This window comes from Echeneis naucrates, chromosome 11 (genome assembly GCF_900963305.1).
Source record: "Echeneis naucrates chromosome 11, fEcheNa1.1, whole genome shotgun sequence".
Lineage (NCBI taxonomy): Eukaryota > Metazoa > Chordata > Actinopteri > Carangiformes > Echeneidae > Echeneis > Echeneis naucrates.
Genome location: NC_042521.1, coordinates 8,482,140 through 8,502,270, shown reverse-complemented (window position 1 = coordinate 8,502,270; position 20,131 = coordinate 8,482,140). Strand labels below are relative to the sequence as shown.

The following is a 20,131-nucleotide window of genomic DNA, read 5'->3' as shown; positions in this document are numbered from 1 at the left end:
TACACTATAATCTTCCTAGTCTGCTTGTTGTCTTTCACCTGCAGCTGATAACGGGTTAGAAAGTGACTCAGCTCAGATCCTTGACACAGAGGATCAGGCCGAAAAAGGCAGCAAACGAGGGCAGTAGAAAAGGAAATGAATCCCAACCCTGGACTTCACTATAGCTGGTGAGATCAAGTGGGGTCATTATTTAATGTCTCAAGTTGCACTTCTGTGTCCGCCTGAGTGCATTCGGACATAAGCTTCAATGATATGTGAAGATCACCACTGGAGAAATATTTTTAGAAATTAGCAGTACAAAAGATTAATCTTACTATCTTACTATTTTTCTTACTATCTTACTATTTATCTTACTACTTTTTTTTTTATTGATATTAAATTAACTCATACATCCAGGAGGTCATGCCTTAATTTGTTTTCACCTTCACATTTCATAATTTTTGTACATTTGTTTTTTAATTATAGAAATAAAATTTGGAATATCACTTTACTTGCATATAATCATTATTTTCTGTTAGTTATTAGATTGAGCATGATGCTGCTGCAGGTGTTGATCCACTCATTCATTTGTGAGCAGGCAGGTGAAGCCCTCTAGGTAGCAGAAGAGTTGGGTGGCTGAATGACACAAGAAAACCAGAAAGCCCATAAAGTCAAAGAATTTATACTTTGAACATGAATAGTAATGAACACAATTGTAAAACTGCTGTATTTAGATCCATCACACAATCGCTGCATCCTCTTTGCATGTGGGTTTATTACTCTTAGCGTTTTTGCAGCTGCTCATATAACATGAATCATTTCAGCACAACTCCAAACCTTAAATGGCTTTATTCATTTTTCTTATAAACCTATCTCAACAAGCAATCTCAAACGAACCATGCTCCGTTTCTTTCGCTCCTGAAGTGGACCCACGTGAATAATATTCACACCGGACTCATAAATTTTGCTCTCTTCATTAAACATTGTGAAGCAAATACAACTGAGGGCAAGTCTTTATAGCTCAGGGCTCATTAAACACAGTGGTTTAAGAGGCTGAGGGCTCCTGTGCCTTTGTGAGTGTTGGAGAGGAGCTTAGAGTTCATAGAACAATTGATCTTATGCTATGCTATTTTCTGAATGTCCATTTCATGGTCATACAGAGCAGGGATTGTATGCATTTTCCTAGTTTTAAGGGCATTTAGAGTTCTTCTGTCTGTTATTGTCTGTCTTCTCTCACATGCACCCACTTAAATCACTCACTTGGACTCGCACACAAACAGAGGGACAGACAGGTGGCAATGACTTTAGTCCAAGTCTGCTGCTGTGACTGCTGTCATCACTAGGTTGCCAGAATCTATTTCCCCTCTCATGTCTTTGCCAGAATGCCTGTATTTTTTTGTCATATGGTCGGACTGTGTGTTTTTTTTTTTAACGCTTACACTTGAGTCTCTGTCCTCTTTGTACTCTTTGAAATGAAAAATCTGTTTATATCGGTATATGGCTCAGAAATTTTCTTTGTTTTTTCAGAGATTTCCATTCACTTCTGTATTCTGCAGAGACGTGCATTTATATCTGTGCAGAGGTAGTAAGCAAGGCAGCCTGGGTACCTGTGGGCCAGATGGTGGTGGAGACTTTGTGGAACTTAAATCAACATCATGTGTTTTCTTGGTTGGAAACATCAGTAGAGAGGCAGCTGGATTAAAACTAGAAGCAGCACTGGTAGGAGGGAGGAGAGGGAGGTGGGGGCCGGAAGGTTTGAACCCCAACCCACTTTTTTTTTTTTTTTTTTTTTTTTTTTTTTTTTCTTAAAGGCAGGGGGGGCACTTGATGGAGTCTAGATTGTTCCCTTGGAGGAATGCAAGACCTGTCTTCTCCATCGCTCTCCTCTTCCTCCCTCTTTGATGTTTCACCCTGATCTCCTCTGTTGTATGTCAACCCCCCTCCCCGACACACACACACACACACACACACACACACACACACACACACACACACACACACACACACACACACACACACACACACACACACACACAGGTTAATCTCCTTAAGTACACACATGCACTCTCCTACTCCCTTCTTCTTTAAACACTCTTCTCTTGGTCTTAACCTCTGTTCCCCATGTGATATGACCCAACATCTGCATGTGTGAATAAAGTTGCTGGTGCTGTGTGAGGTCCTCTGTGTGTGTGCGTGTGTGCCTGCGTGTGTGCCTGCGTGTGTCATGGGGGTGCAGTTGATACCTGTAGCGAACCTTAAACCTGTGACTCTTCCCACTACGCAGACCAGGCCAGAATGGAGCAGACAAGGCAGCTCCATTTAACTTGTCCCAGATGTGCAGCTCGGCCCGTGTGCCGCAGTAACTGAAAAGAGCACTGGGAGTGAAAAAATGGAGGGAGCACATGCAAATTGATCCCCGGGCACATATATACGGTTTGTGCACTAGAGATTTGACTGATTCTTTTGCATATAGTTCACTATCACCTTATCCATTTTCTGATAATCCCAAGGTTTTCCTCTGTGTTTTTTTTTTTTTTTGGGGTACCTGAAGCGAAAACCAATTGAGACTAGATAATTGTTGATCTGCGGAACCTGTTAAGAGTCTCAATGCTAATAACGACTCTAAACTCTTTTTCCTACTTTCCTACGATTAAAAGTCAAGGCTGTTGTGCTTCTGTTCACTCCTGTGAACAGGGTTATAGAACATCCTGCGTTGAAAATTGCATTTCATTAAAGGTAATCAGGTATTACAAGAGAATGTAAATCAAAATTTAAATGACCTCGAATAGCCTCTTTCTTCTCAAGCTGTCACCCAAATGAAGGGACCATGAATGTACAATATATTATGATATACAAGTCTATATTGGCATAAATGCTCAAATAAGCTGCAAATAGCATTTTAGGTTTTGCTTAAGTGCAGCACATGACTGAATGTAGTCAGTTATTTTTCACCCCCACTGCCACAATCTTTTCTTTTCTATGCGCCTAACATCTCAAAAAATGCACAAGATCATCAAAACGTCCAAAATGATCCTTAACAGACCTTCAGAACAGCTGTCCATTATAACCTTGTACATTTATCAAGCTTCTCCAAATTTCCACCCAAGTCCTGCCTCAACCACCCCTCCAAGAATGCAAAATATGTTTGCATGTTTAAAGAGAAAAAAAAAAGTTCTTCTTTATTCTGTCTGGATTCTTTTTCCATGTTAATGTAAGCTGAACGTCTTGGCAGCAGTCAGCCTCTAAACACACAGATAGACTTCCCGACTGTCTCCAACGGGGAAGGAGAGGAGACGTCCAAGAATACTGATTGTTTTGGTTCATTCAATACGTTTGTGTGTCCGTCTCATTGGAACGGACTCGACATGCGTTTTATTTTCACAAAAGCGAAAACTCGACCTGGCAACTGCAAACTGAGCAGTATTAGAAGAAAATGCCTTTTTTATTGCAGTTCTGTTACATGGGAAAGAGTTGTAGAAAAATGCTGTTCAGCTCATTTTTCTGTATTTGGATTTCTTGGATGAAACCACTGCAGAGTCATGAAAACCGACCAGCTCTGAGCCCCACGCTATGAGGCGAAAGCAGCACAAAGCCCTCTGCATTTCATTAGATTATGTCTTTTATAATGCAAACAGGAGCAAAAGAAATGCAAATGTCAGTGAAGGAAAAAAAAAATAAAAAATTCTGCGGACACTTTTGCCAACTGTACATCTCTGTCCTGGGCTGCCCGGCCTTGTCTTGCATGGCTCTGCTCTGTCATGTGCTTTTCATTCCCATTCTACTTTTTGCTATATTCCTGATGGATTTGAAAGTGAGGACTTACCAGCGGTGTGTATGTGTGTCTGTGTCTGTGTGTCTATCTGTGGGACCCAGCAATGAAGCCTACTGCTTGTGACCTAATGCAAAAGGCAGCAGGGTCCAGCATTCTTCACCTCTCTCTCTCTCTCTCTCTCTCTCTCTCTCTCTCTCTCTCTCTCTCTCTCTCTCTCTCTCTCTCTCTCTCTCTCTCTCTCTCTCTCTCTCTCTCTCTCTCTCTCTCTCGTACCTTGTTTCTGCCTCTCTCCCATCATTATGGTCTCTCCTGCCACTAAGCACTTTGTCACGCTTGGCCGAAGACCATGATGGGGGCTGCGGGGGTGAGGGGGGGGTGTTGCTGGGGAGCAGGAATGTCACTTGCATAGATGGGCCGTAGCTGGACATGGTGTAGACATAGCACCAGGCCAGAGGTTGCAGGCTGCAGTTTGAGCAAACTGATGAATAAAATTACAAATTGTCCTTTTTTTTTTTTTTTTTTTTTTTTTTTTTTTTATGTCCTTTTTGGATAGATGAAGAAGGTGATAGAACCACCACATATTCAGTTTAATAAATGGATTACAGCATCTCAAGTTTACCGAAGTCTTAGGAAGGACGTAGCAAAATATGTATGATGTAGTAATATGTCACAAATTTGGAAGTGCATAGCGCAGAATGCTGTTCTGCGCTCAAGATGCTAAATCTAGTGTATAGCATGAAATTCTGAATTTCATGCATGCTTCCTATATCTCAATGCTCAACTGTGGAGCTCTTTGCGTGGCCTGATGTTGGAACAGTAGTAGCTGTTTCTGTGAAGCAGTTTGAAAGGATTGTGTGTTTGTGGAGTTGCTCAGCTGGACTGCTAATGTCTGGGTCAAATCACGGGGTAAAAATATCATTACCAGAGGGCCCACACCCCTGAAGGTCCACTGCTAAGGCTGTTAGTCCATCTTGATGTTGTTTCCTTAGATGCCAAATAAACTCAGGCCACTTTTAATAGATAATTATGTTTCATTGTTTGTTCCTTTTTCAATTTTCTATATTAATTACAATTTTTGCTACAGAGACAGTCCTGACAATTTAACATAAATTCTGGTTTGCCATTTTGTGCCTCTCCTTGTGTTGACCCCACTGCCGGTACAGGTATACCAAAAATATTTAACATCTTGTTCAAACTTTCACAAAGCCATGTGTGAAATATCACACATGAAGCTGGCCCCTAACAGCTCTTCAAACACCATTAGTCTGAACGTCTGTGTAATTATGGCGCCGCTTATTAGTCCTACCAGTCGTTTTGTGGCTGTGATGTGGCACATTCACTTATGTTAAGCCATTAAGCCGACGGAATACAAACACATGCACGCTATTCAAATGCCTCATTGATAAATGTTCTGCTACTGTTGGTGCATTACACACATTACATCACACATTAAACCAAGGATTAAAAAAATTGATTGGAAGTGCATTGTAAAGATGGAAGTATATTTCTGTTGTGGTTCATTTCCATCATCTTTTCAGTGTGTGTTTACTGTTGGATCGAGGCAGAAGTGAATGTAAGAAGACGTGCCAGGAACAAGTGTGCAGTGGCCTTAATGGCTTATCATAAAACTCTGTAGGTTCTTGCCTTTTTATGGGAAAAGGTGGAAAGCAGTAGGACTTTAAAGGGCTTTTGGTTAACTAGAGGTGGGCTTCAGTGGAACAAAGACTATTTTTCAGTTTTTTCTTTGCTTTGTAACAGCATGGGGTATTCAACAGCAACCAAGAATCACAAAGAGGCCACTTTTCTCTAAATGCACAAAACTGTGTCTGTGTCTTATTATGCTTCCGAGCTAGTTAAAATATTGTCCAGCAGATCACAGCCATACTAAATTCTGTCTTAAGTAAAAGCTTGGGCAAAGCAGTGCAATATGCCAACTGTGTATCATATCACACAACAGTTTTAATTAAACTTTAATCGGCCAGTTACTTCAGTTCACTGCAGACCTTTCCTGTACTTTGAATATAAGGAAGTCTTAAACCTGTTGGGAGAGATCTCCAACTACGTTAACCCCCGCATTCCTTGAGTGCCATGCACACACACACACACACACACATACATAACAGATATGTGTAACTGCAGACTTCAGATGGGGCTAGAATGTAGACGTCACCCAGAAGCCGTCTTTTCACCTCCGACCTCTTTCCCGCTGACCTGACACAGGTTATGGGGTGGAGCCACGTTCGGTGGTGCTTTCTGGTGTCATGGGGTTTAGTCTTTAGTTTGGAAAACATGGTAATGTTGAAATCCCACTGTCAATTTCTGACATTCTCTCTTTATCCACTGAGCTGTGTCAGAGCTCTCACATTACCCTCACTGATACTCTTTACCACAGATGTTAAATGTTATTTAAGTGAATGAACATTTTTCCGCCCCTGTCAGCATTTAGCCTCGCTGTTAGCTGGATTTTTAGTGGAATTCTCTGACCTTAAGTTTCGAACAAACTGAGGTTTCATGTAAATGCAAACAGCTGGTGTGATGTATTCTCTGCTCGTGGATTTTCTATCACATAAAATTATGTTTTCTATTCTACACACAAATCAGAAAATTGCATTTGATAGAAGATAACATGGTGGAAAAAATGAGAAACGGCTAATTGAAACACCAGGATTTTCTAATAGGCTTTTGTTCTGAGGTGCTGTTGAGCCTGCAGATGCCTGCCAGTGACCCGGCAGGCTTTGATCAACGGGTTCACGTTGGCTTACCCATAATGCTTCAGTGTAGCAGGGATTAGAGTTGTCAGTAGATGTTACGATAACCTTTGTGTGATTGACTAGAACAAGCTCACTTAGTCCACCACTGCACCACAGCCTGTGTGTGTGTGTGTGTGTGTGTGTGTCTGTTTGCGTGCATCTTTGTATAATTATTGACCCTCATGAGATGAAATTTGGTTTCATTTGTAAAAGAGTAATTTTCTTGCATTATGGAATAAAACAAGATGTGCATGAGTGATCATAATGTGTAACTTCCCAAAACCCTTTCCATGTTGATGGATGTATTGGTCTAGAATATAAAACCCAGCCCTCCAGATATACAGAAAGTTTGCCACAGCCTGGTTTAATGATTCAACATTTTCATTTATTTGGCATAATCAAGTACTGTAATCCAATGATAGTCTGGTGGTTTTACTGACCAAGGCAATATATACGGTGAGTTAGGTCTTACTAAAAATTGCAATGACATCAGCAGCCTTTAATCATAGTTGGTTTTGTTGACTAGTTTACATGAGCAATTGATTATTAAATTGCTAATTCGTTTTTTTTGTCTTTTGACTGTTGAATTCATCAGTTGTTTAACTCTATAGTCCTTAAAGGTCACATGTGTAGCGTGTCAGTTTTCTGAAGGCGATCGTAGACATCCTGCTCCACCTCAGGCTGTTGTTGTTTCTTATGTGGCTCACACTCACATTCTTCCACGAGCTATAATCTATAATCTAATCTATAATATCAAAAAATCAATGGACTTTAATTAACTGTTTCGCAAAGTGTGTATATATGACAATTCTGAATATCACTAAGGAAGAATTTGCATGTAGACTTCAAATCTAATTTCCTGGTGGATTCGAACAAAGGTATCTGTTTAATCCATATTTAACCGAAGTTCTTGCCTGTTCAACTTTTGCTCTACGGTGTATCCAATGCAGCACTTCATGTCTTTGTGTATTTCACTTTCTTCAAACAAAGTTACAGCAGAATGGGCTTTTTATGCGATTTTGCAAAACAGCTCAGGGAGATTACACACAGAAAGCATATTCTAATTATAGTCGTATCCATAGGATTTCTGACTAAAAGATCATCTGTTCTACTGAAGATGCAAGTAATGTGGTGGGATGTGTGCTGCCGATGGCTTCAGACTGAGGCGTGGGTATGCAAGGAAGAGGATGTTGCACCATAGACCTGTAATGAGACTCTCTCCTCCAATATGGTTCACATCAGGGAGGCTTGCACTTGTGGCTGGAATTCCAGTGCTGCAGCAAAAGTTTTGTCTGGATTCAATCAAATCAGCTTCTGCCACAACATGCTTAGAAAACCAAGGATACCATGCACTTTACAATGTGTTCGTTGATAAGCAGACTCTTTTGCCAAAAGCATATTTGTTTTAAAACAGCGAAAGCTGATGAGAGGAGTTTTCTAAGCTATTTCTTTATCAGAATTACATGTTGTTGGGACATCAGTTTGGCTTGAGTCAGTGAGCACTTGACAGTATAATTTTTGCTGTGCCAGAGACCTCAATCAATCTCCTACTTCACTAACATTCATTAATCATTCTTATTTTTGCAATTTACCTCATTTCACTTAACTTAGTCATTGCTAGCGCACTGTGGTGGCGCACACACCAAGTTGCACACAAGATCTCCCCAGGTTAATTCCATCTAAAGCTGTAAGAAAGCATGCTCCTGCTCAGTCAACATTCTGCACAGGATGAGCAATAGGGAGGTGATGGGAGAGACAACATATATGAATGAGTCAGCACTACATTCTCACTCCTCTGAGGGCAGAGGGACAACTGGCCAGCTGGCTGACTCCATATTTGTTTCGTCTTTCTCTCTCTCTCCACAGTGGAAGTTGAAGATGGGACCAGAAATCAAAATGTACTCGCCCATAGACGCTCACTTCCCTTGATGTATAAAGATTTTATGAAGCAGGTGTCCCACACAGGGCAAATATGACTCAGTACTGTTGCAATGGAAGCACGGGGGCTGATGCTCCCACCAGGGGACCCACACTTCCTGTCACATCAGGCTTTGCTGTGTCCAGATTTCCTGTCTGCCTGAGAATGGAAGATTAGTGAGCTATCAAGTGTTTTTGTTGCCCCCCCCCCATTCAGGAGCACACACGTCACTGGTACTTTTCCCAAACCACAACTCAATAAACACTTCAGTCAGTGTTTGTGTGACACCTTATTTCACTCCCTTCTTGAAAAGCCTTAATTTTCCCTCTTTTTATTTTACCTAAACAAGAAGATGAGCCTGTTTGTCAGCAGATATGTTGCTCTCCTGAGAGGGTGATGGAGAGTCCTCCATTAAGTTTTTCATTGTTTGACTGAATGCTCTAAATCTCTGGTTGGAAACACCAAGCTTTAACTGAGATTACCACACACATCTTCGTTCGCAGCTCATTCCTTAATTGTCTTGTCCTCCTTTGAGTTCAATTTCAGGTTGAGCTACAGCGGCGCTTTTTGTTGAAAGTACAATCAGTATTCTGTTTGACGTATACGTGCCTTTGTATCCCTCCAGCTGCTGTCTGGTAGCAGAGGGGCGGGTCACCTCCGTCAGCACAGACAGGAATGCTCTGCACACTCAGCATTTTACCCAAACGTGCACACACAGGGTGTCTCAGTAGGAGCAGCGTGTGAAAAGAGTTGACATGCTCAGATGTCATTTTTCATACATAGCTGGACTCATCATTCTAAAGGGGACACAGTTATTGAAACAGCAAGCACTCAGGTCTTGTTTATGGTTTTAGCAATAAAAGCTATGTTAATGTTTCATGTGGAATGAAATCAATATAAATTTTTAGCAGGTCTTCAGCTTGAAAAATATTTTAAAGCACATCTGTGTATAGTTTTAAAAAGAGAGGTTCATGAGCCTGTGAGCAGGTGGTTTGATTTTAAAGGTGTGTTCATATGTGCATGTTTTGAAGTTCTAGCGTGGAAACTTGGACACTCATTGCTTTCTGTTTCTGTCTCCTTTTATTTATTTGCAGAAGAGGCAGACTATGCTAACTTTGGCATCAACACAATAACACGCAAGAAGAAGGCTGTGGTTGCCCTGCGCAACAACGATGTCAACCGCAAGAGGCCACACATCCGCATTGGCATGCCCCAGGACTTCCGTCCTGTCTCCTCAATCATTGATGTGGACATCCTACCTGAGTCTCACCGTCGTGTCCGACTGTATCGTCACGGCTCAGATAAACCCTTGGGTTTTTACATCCGAGATGGAACAAGTGTGCGGGTGACACCACATGGGCTGGAAAAGGTTCCCGGTATCTTCATATCCCGGCTGGTGCCTGGAGGGTTGGCGGAAAGCACTGGATTGCTTGCAGTTAATGATGAGGTCCTGGAGGTGAACGGCATTGAAGTGACTGGAAAGTCATTGGATCAGGTAACAGACATGATGATCGCCAACAGCCACAACTTGATTGTGACAGTCAAGCCAGTGAACCAGCGCAATAACGTGGTCCGCAGCAGCAGGATCTCAGGGAGCTCAGGCCAATCATCTGATAGCAGTGGATCGACTGGTTACCCAACTTTGTCGGTGGCCTCAGTGGGGGTGGCGTCCTCTGGAGCACATGGGTACCAAGACGAGCTGGAGAGTGACGAAGAGACGGATATTGTCATTGAAAGCAGCCTCAAGCGGCCATCTCAAAGATCGAATGCTTCCCTGGCATCCAGTGTGTCTCGCACACACCAGCAGACACCATCAACAGTTTCAGGCCCAGCAGCACCCCCCAGCCCCCCCACACGTCCTTCATCTGTAGTCTCCACTGCCTCCTTCCACACCCAGCCAAGCCTAAATGGAGGGTCCCACCATCACCACCACCACCACCACCAAAATCAGCACCACCACCACCAGCAACAACACAGCAGCCTCAGCTACCAGCTCCACAGAGACCTGAACCTTCAGCACAACCTGCACCAACAGTCCCAGCATAGTCACCACCATGTACAGCCTCCACATCACAGTAGCAACCCAGCCCTCCGCCACAGCAATGGCAGCCTCCACAAAATCCTCAGCTCCCTGAAAACGGACCCACGACACAGCCTTGCACTGCCCAGGGGAGGGGTGGAGGAGGATGGCACCGTCATTACCCTATAATACTTATAAACACACACTCAGAGACATAAACATCCCGAACTGCTCGGAGATTTTAACTGGAACAGCAGGCTGGATGCATATGAGCGCAAGTGATCTTTGGCAGATACTAATTTTGTAACTTCCATTTGTTTTTAACTACGTAATTGATAACAGGAAGTTGCTAGCCAAGAAACAAGGAAAATGCATTGTAAATATATCTTGTATTTTTAAAGTTGTCTTTGTCTTACACAAAAGGATTTGTACGTATGTATGTAATAAACATCAGAACAATAACTGTTTTTAGGTGAGTCCACTGTATCCTAGAGTTCTGAATGTGCCTACAGCTGATATCTTTGGTTAGTGACCACTTTTATTAAGATCCTCTCATCTTATTACTGGGGCCAACTTGGGGTTGCTTTTGGATGTTTTTAAAGAGTAAATCTATATTTCTTATATTCTGATAAATGCTGTGTAGAGTATGATTTTTTTTTTTTTTTTTTTAGTTCTTTTATGCATTGATGATTGTGATCAAATCCGTGTATCTGTACCAATAAATTATTCTCTCACAATTTAGCAATGTTTTGGTTCAGCTTATATTGGATTGTGTTATGCAATTTAAATGCCATAGATTCCAGGATATAAGTCAGAAGCTCTTCTGGAGACTCACTGCAAACAGTCAAACAGAACAACTAACTAAAGCAGAGACTGACATCCCATGCCTCCACCAGCAGCAGCATCTGGAGACCAGGAATTTATAACCATGAAATATTTCATAAGGGGTGTGACTTTGGTTTTTGGGAATTGCGCGACTGCTACTACCCCTCAGCAGCTAAAACAAAACTCTAGAGACATTTTCATCTCAGTGCCCAAAGCGAACTAGAAATAACCACACTTACTGATTACAGTCTGATTATTCTACAAGCAAAAATGATTAACACTACGTAAAAGCACTAAGAAAGTTGTTTGTTTTATTGCAACTTCAGTTGCGAACATGCAAATCGGCCGCTTAATGCAGACCCATGTCTGCAGCAATCAGGTTAAATGAAAGTGGGTAAGACACAAAAGTCAAATTTAAACACGAAATGATTTGTGCTAGACATCACAGGGCAAAAACAAATATTTCATCCCTGAATTCTTGCTCATCATCTGATTGTTGGATGCAGCCAGTATATCTGACCTGGACATGCAGAACGAATGCAGCTTTGTCCTGGATCAGAGGCCCACCAGCAGAAACAAACCCCTTTCACCTCTACGCTAATGAAAGTGTGTCTGCTTTGTTTATTCAGCATGCCGAACACCTCATACAACTGAGAGATCACTGACACCCAGCTGCTCTGTTTTAATTGTAGTATGCAAAACCGGCTTCACTTGGAGACCCCAAATCCTGAAAGTCACAAAATCATGACCAGTGACCATAACATTAACTCTCAATCATATGGCAACCTGCGAGTGAACTAGGAAACTTGGCAAGTGCTACCCATATGGTAATTTCTGGGATTCAAGTATAGACTGCTGACAAAGTTGTGGTAGATTTTTATAGTTTTTTTCGTTTTCCTGGCTATGTTTGCTTCTATCTCAGACCACAAAGTCCATTGCTCTGCAGTGATTCTGGCTGCCATCTGCTGGCCAAGATTACAATGACAGCATGTCCTGATGTGTGTAATACAAGCTACGAACGGCGGTGTCACTCCATTTTCCGATTTGCCGTTCGTAATTAATATTTCACCCATTAATTCTGAAAGTGTCATAAATAGTTTTGAGGCGTGAGAGTTAAACATGCCTTTTTAACTTTACTATCAGACACATCGCCATCATTTTGTCTTTCCTGTTTCAGAAGAAAATGTTTACAGATTATTAGTTATCAATGTCTTTTGACGCACAATCATAAGTGGTAATAAAGGGTTTGTGTGAAATTTCCTTCACGAGATTGCTTTGTGTTCATTACTTTTAATAACGACATGCTATTGCAATGTGTATGATTACCTTTCTTTGGTTTATTTAATGGTTTATAATCATGTCTATTTTTTTTTTTTCTTTGCATGTGTATCAGAAAATAACAACTTAGTCTACACTGCGATTAAAGAAAATGTTCAACTCCTCATTCCAGAGCTTTTCAACCACCTTTGACACTAAAGTCATGTCCATGAGAGATTCTCATCATCTCTTCAGCTCTTATAGTTTATATTTCATTGTTTTCTCATTTTATCTAGACATTTTCAGGTAGCATTCTTCAGCAGTGTCTGGAAGGAAATGCATTTGAGACAAACTACAGCGAATGTAACCTGAGGCTTCTTTCTCTCTAAAAGGTTACAGTTGCTGGTGATTCGGCTGGAAAATTGATATTTCTGGAGCTCGTCTGTGTTGTGTTTTGAATTCATGTTCGGCTTCGATCGGTTTGGCTCGCTCCGCCGTAGTTTGGCCCTTCGCGGGCACCGTCGTCCGCACTGCACACGTGACCTGCCAGTCAGTTGACAAGGCAAAACACTGCAGGAGATCAGAGAGACGGAGGGGGACATGGACCATCAGCATATGGACCGGGTGGGCCTGCTGTCCCCGCTGGAGGAGTCCAGCGCGGAGATCAGCAGAGACAGCGGCATCGTGTCGCAGAGCGCCAGCAGCCTGTCCATGGTCAGCGAGCTCCTCAGCAGCGGCACCGTGTCGCAGAGCCCCAGCTTCGGCGCGGCAGCTAACGTTATCCCCCAAAGCCCGAGCCTCAACGAGGCGGCGGAGCCCAGGACGACCGACCAGCACGACCCGGAGCAGGACGACGAGCTCCTGAGACACACCGCCCTCAGCTACTCCAACTACATCAGGGCCACAGCCGGAGAAGAGGTCGGTGCCGCTGCTGAGTTTGTTTTACTGTCACCGTAACTAGCCGCGTTAGCGTCAGCCGAACGAGCTGTTAGTTTCTGTGAAGACGACCAACGCTTCTGTGAGCTGCCGGGAACGGAAACGTTAAACGGTTAACGGTTAACGGTTGATCCCATAATGCTGTGCATCTTCCGGAAAAGCTGCAGGACATTTGGAAACAGAAAGTGCTTATATAAATGTACAACTGCAGACATGATGAGTTTTATTTGCAGATGGCTAATTAACCCCTCCGAACTTCTAATCTACCAACATTTACAATTAATTATTACGGAAATCGAAAGCACAACCATATTATCAACCAAACATTTGATACAAATAGGGAACAACATGCAGGAGTTTGTACTTCAATATTTCTCATCGGTCCGTTGAAAGTGTGATTGTGAGTTCCCTGTCTGCTTAAGAGTGACAAAAATAAATCGCTGTATTTATTACTCTAAAATAAACTTTGTAGTAGTTAAAAGAAAATGGCTTGTGTGTCCTGTCAACAGGATAACGAGTCTTTATTTGTTAAGACAAACATGCATGTTTCCTTTCATTTACCAAGGACCAAGCCTATATAAGATTTTGTTGATAGTATTGTATAGTAATGCAATAAAATGAACTGCAAACTGACTGTTATAAAGTCCTTCCTCATCATCTCTATATAAAGTCATTCCAAGTTAGTTAAATACTTGTTGAAGTCAACAAGTGCATATGTTGTCAGATTTCTCTCCCAGCACATTTGAAATCAGTTGCCACTACACTTCTTTTTCTGATTATAGTATATATAAAAGAAAATAACTTTGCTACATAGCACAAATAAACAGTCTGCAGACTTGATCAACTCCAGAAAATAGCCCTTGTTTAAGCCTATGCAGATATTTTGTTTATATTTGTTGGTCGTGACGGTATTATGGTCAACTGACCAACCTGCTCCCTCCTGAGTTGGCATTAACTGGCTAAGCATGATGGCTTTGTAGAAAGACAAAGGCCCCAGTGTTTTGCCCACGTGATCCTTGCTGTCAGAATTTACAGGCATTTTACTGAGTCCAGCTTAAACTCATTTAATTTAAAGTGTAATTAGCAGTTTCAATTTTCACATTTTTTTTCAGGCATGTAATACTTTGCATTGCTCTCTTTCAATGATTCGTCTTCTAGATCTTATGTTTGGAAAAGAGCTTGGAAGAAATGCTGACCAGAGTGGATGAGTTTGTTGGAATGCTGGATATGGTAAGTCAGTTAAGGCTATGAAACAGTGAAAGATCGTGTGTTATTATGAAATTTATTGAGGGCACTGTGTCTCTTTTTTGGGGGGTTGAATTGCATTATATTTGTCTCTCACATTCTTTCATGTTTTGTCTCCAGATCCGTAATGATACTTCCCAGATAGTGAATGAAAACCTACCTCAGATCCAGCAGAAGTCTGGTGAAATGAGACAGATATACAGAAGAATTGACAAGTTAGAGGTAAATTCAGTCATTCATTTTAAATCAAAATACAGCACATTTGTAATATGCCCTTAAACCAATGAATTGGATCCTTTACCAAAGCCAACTGCAAACTACTCTAATGAGCATTGTTAGATAAATTAAACATTAAACATATACTGTAATCTGACATAGAAAGAAGGGTTTGTCAGTGTACATGTGTCCTCGTCTAAGATGAGAAAGTGTAAGAGCTACCTTGAACTAGTTTCTACTGGTTGGGAAACTTCCTATTTTCTACTATCAAAATGGAAAGTATACAGTGTTCTTGGAGGGCGGTGTGTTATGCCAGTTCTAATACTGTTTCACACACAGTGACTAGCTAATTTAAACAGAAGTGAACAAACCAAGATATAAATGTATCCATCATAAACCTGCATTTTAATAGAGGTATAAAATTAGTTATTTGCTCCATTTCCATTCCTTGTGCCTTTTTAGTTGCAATAACAAACACTTGATTGTTGTTGTGGAAGTGTTATATTTATAAAATGTAAAAATTATTTTTCCATCTTATCAGCTTGTTGCCATGTTATGTGTGGTGTGTCCACAGGCCTTTGTAAAGATGGTTGGAGCCAATGTCAGTGCCATGGAGGAGCAAGTCACGCAGGCAGAGGGAGAGTCAGGAACATTACCAGGTGCTTTCAAGAAGATCCTTCGAAGTGTCCCTAGCTTCTTAAATGTAAGAGTTCCTTTATGTGCTTGTGAATTCATAGTCATACATTGTCACTTTTCATTGATAATACCTATTCATTTTATGTGCCTTCATCTTGAAATGATTTTTTCTACCAGTGACCTGAACATATCTGAAACAATTTATTAGCTAACATATACAAGATTGTTCCCAGTTTGCGCCAGGATGTAGTCAATTAAGATGAATCTGTATCTGTTCTTCAACAGAAACCGGCCAGCCCAAGAAGACCAACACCACATCAGCGTCAAGAGATCCCCAGTGTGTTTCGGACAGATGACTATTTCACATCACAGGCAGAACAGTGACTCGCTAGAACATTTATCTTTACATAACTTGGTTCTAACCTCAGAGGCCTGTTTGGGTGAAACTATAGAGACAACTTTTACTGCCATCCATTGCAGGAGGATCTATTGGTACAGCAGCCTCAACAAAGCAATAGTAGCCTTTCTGAACAAGTCACTGGAAGCCAAGTTTTTGAAGACATTCACATTTTTGAGTGTCATTCTCCTGGCAGCATCAAGCACTGAACTGTAGCAAAATGATTTTAAAAGTGCCTAAAGGGGGTTGTATTGCTGTCAGTCTTGTTTTCAATAATAATGAGGAACAATATAAGTTGTTGAATGTGACAAGTCAGGAGGACTAAGTCATCCCAATGTTAAGAAGGTACAAAATGAGGAGTTGTAAAGATCTTAAGATGTATTACACAAAGAATTAACCCAGCGATTTTATATATATATATATAGATATTACATTCCTATAACTGGCATTTCTAAAAACCTGCACGCTGTTATGAATTATTCTGTGTTTCTAATATGTTGTCACTCTCCCGGATCAGTGTTGATCTCATCCATTGAAGCATTTAATGTCTTCCATTTCAAAATATTATCTTCATTGCTACACTGGCATTACTGGCTTTTGGGTAACAGCTGCCCAATTGATGTGGGGCTACATCTTTAATGGCACCTTTTTTATATTAAAAACATAATAAAATAAAAAGCACATTATTGACAGGTTTTGTTCATTTAATTTTAAGTCCACCTAGCAGATGAATCAAAGTTTGAGCCAGTGATGAAGCTGTGATCGATTGAGTAGTTGGAGAAATTATGTGCTGCTTACCTTTCCACCAAGGTTTGCTAAGTACCAATTGGAGCTTTGATTTGATGTTGATTCATTATTTGTCAAAATAGTTAGGAATAAGGATCTTTCACTTAGAGGTTCATTTTGGGTACCATTTTTAAAATAAACACTAACGATGTATTTGAGACAAGTTGTTCAGTGTATCTTTATTGATAATCTCTCACAGTCTTATCATAATCTTTTCATCTAATCACATAAACTATATACAAAGGCTGCCACTAGTTTATCAACCTTCAAAAAATATAGAGAGTTAGAAAGAGTCTGGTTATACGGGCAACCTAATACCTCTGCGTGTATGTTTTAGTCGCCTGATCCAACCTGTCTCTCACGGGACATTTATCGTGGATGTGGTACGAAAGTTCCTGGCAGCCCAAAATCGGGGCAAACAAGTGAGGGTAAACCGTGGGTCCTCATTGGCTAGTTTACGAGTGACGTCAAAATGTAGTCAACTGTGAGGAAGCGGGAACCCCACCAACCTCTGTATGAGTGAATGTGTCTCCACGCTGGCTGCTCTGCTGCTTGATAAAGAAAGATAAAACTTTCAGCACGGTAACATGAACTTTCTTTTTTTTTTTTAAGGGAATGTTTTCCAAAGATGTTAATCTGTCCATCGGCCGGGTAAAAGTGAAACATTCAGAAAACGGTGCCGAGACGAAGCCAATCGTTGCTAGCAGCAAAGTTAGCCTGAAGTTAGGTTTGTGGTTAATTTATGGCCACCGGTGTTGAATGGAGATGAAGACTCAGCACGGCCCGGAAGAATCTGAGTCAGTCTGTCTAATCGGTACCGAGCTCATATTTTCAGTCAAATACGTTGGCGAGATTTGGGTCACAGTGAAGTACTGAAAGTAAAAACGAAAGCTCATTTCGATATTCGCACTTTTCATGATTAATCCAACTGCCGATTGTTTTCGTGATTCACTATCAGGAAACTTAAAGCTCCTCTGTGTCGTTTTCCAAAGACAAACATGACATAGTCAGTCTGGCTGTGTTAGTCTTTTTAATCAGTTTGTGGTCACAAAATCAGAAAAGTCAAATAGGATTTATTTTTTCCTCCGTGGGAGGAAAACAAAATCTACAAGTGATTTGTCATTTTTGAAATGAAGTGACTCTTAAATTTTGGTTATCGATTTGGTACATGTGAGTAACGGTGATGGAGAAACTGGCCACCATCTCAGATCTTGTGTAGGACAAAAAAGTAGTTTTCGGCTCTTGGTGGTGTGGACTGTGGGTGGAGATGTAAGCGCCACCACTAGAGGATGAAGTCGTGCTGCGTTCACGGGTGAGTCTTAAAATGGGAGCCCTGAGTTCCGTGGCCTGAACTGTGCAGCTTTTCAGCGTCCTGATGGGACGTGGCACTTACCTCTTGCTGTAACCATCCTGGCTGTTGTTTCATATAAATATTGGTATTGATTGGCATTTGTGCTGGTGGTTTGGGGGGTTGGGGTTTGTTGTGTGTAGCTGCATTTGATTGTTCTGACTCAGTGGCAGTACTTACCGGCCCCAGCTATACAAACCGTTACAATATGTTCATCAACATGAAGTCCCTGACTGACAGCTCGTGACAAGACTCTTCTCTCTTTCAGATCCAAAGGTTTACACATGGCCTGTGAGAAAGAAATATGGCAAAAGATTGGAGAGGGTTTTGTCCAAGAATATTACAACCAATTTGACAACACCAACAGAGTGGCCTTGGGTAACCTCTATGTACGTTTGCTCGCCATTCAATTATTCTCTCTTTTTCAGTTAAATTATCCCCCCAGCATAAGTGTCATTTGCCACAAACCAGATTGCATCTAACTAAATCCAACCCTTTAAATGCTATGATTCAATGTTTAAAAATACATGTACGGGTATCTTATGTGTAGCTTTTTTCCGCAGTCCACTGATGCTTGTTTGACATGGGAAGGATCACCTTTTCAGGGAAGAGAAGCCATTACAGGCAAACTAGCAGTAAGTGTCGCTCTCTTGGTGGCTTTCTAAATTAAATTAATCACAGTATTGTTAAACAATATTTTTTCCAATCCACAGAACCTGCCATTCAAGCGCATTAAGCACATTATAACAGAACAAGATTTCCAACCCACAATAGATAGTTGTGTCCTCATCATGGTCTTTGGACAGTTACAGGTAAGCTATTCAATTTTGGTTTATCAGCCTGGGTCTGCACCACAATCAGAGCCACACAGTTGAAGTCATAAGAATACATACAGCTTAATAAAAAAATTGCCTGTCTTCAGAAGGTTAGGACTACTTGTTTTGTTTTTCTTTTCTGAAATGTTCACATATTCCCAATGTATCAGAAGTTTGCATGTACTTTTTTAGTATTTGGGAGCTTTGCTTTGAAATAGTTTAATATGGGTCAAATACTGTATTTTGGGTAGCTTCTCACAATACATTGCTGGAATATTGTTTAATTTCTGCTGGCAGTTTTGGTGCCAATTGGTCAGTTTTCCTTGTTTGGAGACACCTTCTCACTTGGATTTTTAAGTCAGGGCTTTGTCGTGAAACAGGTGCACAAATTTTTGTGATTTTTGCACCCTTCTAACCTAACCCTTCACACCAAAGTTCATATTAAGAAGGCAGAACATACCTCCAGATTCCCATGGGGTTTATGCTTGCATACTAACAGATGAACGTGGCATGTTCAGATATTTTGAAATTGATCTCAGGGAAATTATACATATGTTTGTTTGTTTTTTATTGACATCCTGGCTTATTTGTTAAGATTTTGCCCATTATTTTAACAGTGACCTGTATTTGGAGGACTTGAAATACAAATAAACTGAAATCATAAGATAGATAAGCCTTTAAAGCTATGACACTGCTATCTGAAATCTTCCAAGCAGTTCAAAAAGCACAGTCACATGACTGAACTTTTGACTCCTGAGAATTGTGTCAGTAATTGAGTCAGTAAAAGTGGCACAAGCTTTCGGTAAACTGTAATTAGAACTTCTACCTGGGTCAACCACCATTCATAAATCACCCTGTGTTGTCTCCATTTTATAAACAGTGTGTGAAAGGGGAAAATGTAATGCTTACTTACATTTGTGTCCTACTCAACATTGTTGCCACATTAAACATTTTCTGCAACAGGTCGATGATGATCCACCAATGGCCTTCCATCAAGTGTTTATGCTGAAGAACGTAAACTGTGCATGGGCCTGCACAAACGATGTGTTCCGGTTGGGAATACACAACATCCCAGTGTGAAAAAAACAAAAAAAACAAAACACATTGCACACATTGAGAATCATTAAAAATACAAGGCATTCTATGCAAAACTCAGTGTTTACAATACATCTGTAAGCAAACTGTCAATTTACATTCCTATCCAATTAAAGAAATTATTAATCTGAAGTTG

The 20,131-nt window shown here is 41.0% G+C and overlaps 3 protein-coding genes across 4 annotated transcripts in view; all 3 read left to right on the top strand.

The window, feature by feature from the left end:
- pard6gb (par-6 family cell polarity regulator gamma b) overlaps window positions 1–11,185 on the top strand; it is a 28,968-nt gene extending 17,783 nt beyond the window's left edge. For both annotated transcript variants that reach the window (XM_029514021.1, XM_029514020.1), the window contains one exon: window positions 9,514–11,185. In XM_029514021.1, the coding sequence (XP_029369881.1) occupies window positions 9,514–10,628 (1,115 nt within the window). In that variant the 3' untranslated portion in view covers window positions 10,629–11,185. The remainder of the gene's footprint in view (window positions 1–9,513) is intronic.
- Window positions 11,186–13,076: 1,891 nt separating this feature from the next.
- On the top strand, window positions 13,077–16,889 carry bloc1s4 (biogenesis of lysosomal organelles complex-1, subunit 4, cappuccino). The gene is made up of 5 exons (XM_029514507.1): window positions 13,077–13,439; window positions 14,616–14,687; window positions 14,823–14,924; window positions 15,493–15,621; window positions 15,840–16,889. Exons 1-5 carry the CDS (start codon window positions 13,122–13,124, stop codon window positions 15,936–15,938), a joined length of 720 nt encoding a protein of 239 aa, XP_029370367.1. The 5' UTR covers window positions 13,077–13,121; the 3' UTR covers window positions 15,939–16,889.
- A 314-nt stretch (window positions 16,890–17,203) lies between these two features.
- LOC115051078 (nuclear transport factor 2-like) lies at window positions 17,204–20,127 on the top strand. The gene is made up of 5 exons (XM_029514357.1): window positions 17,204–17,319; window positions 18,354–18,474; window positions 18,649–18,720; window positions 18,799–18,897; window positions 19,864–20,127. Exons 2-5 carry the CDS (start codon window positions 18,370–18,372, stop codon window positions 19,978–19,980), a joined length of 393 nt encoding a protein of 130 aa, XP_029370217.1. The 5' UTR covers window positions 17,204–17,319; window positions 18,354–18,369; the 3' UTR covers window positions 19,981–20,127.
- Window positions 20,128–20,131: the final 4 nt, after the last annotated feature.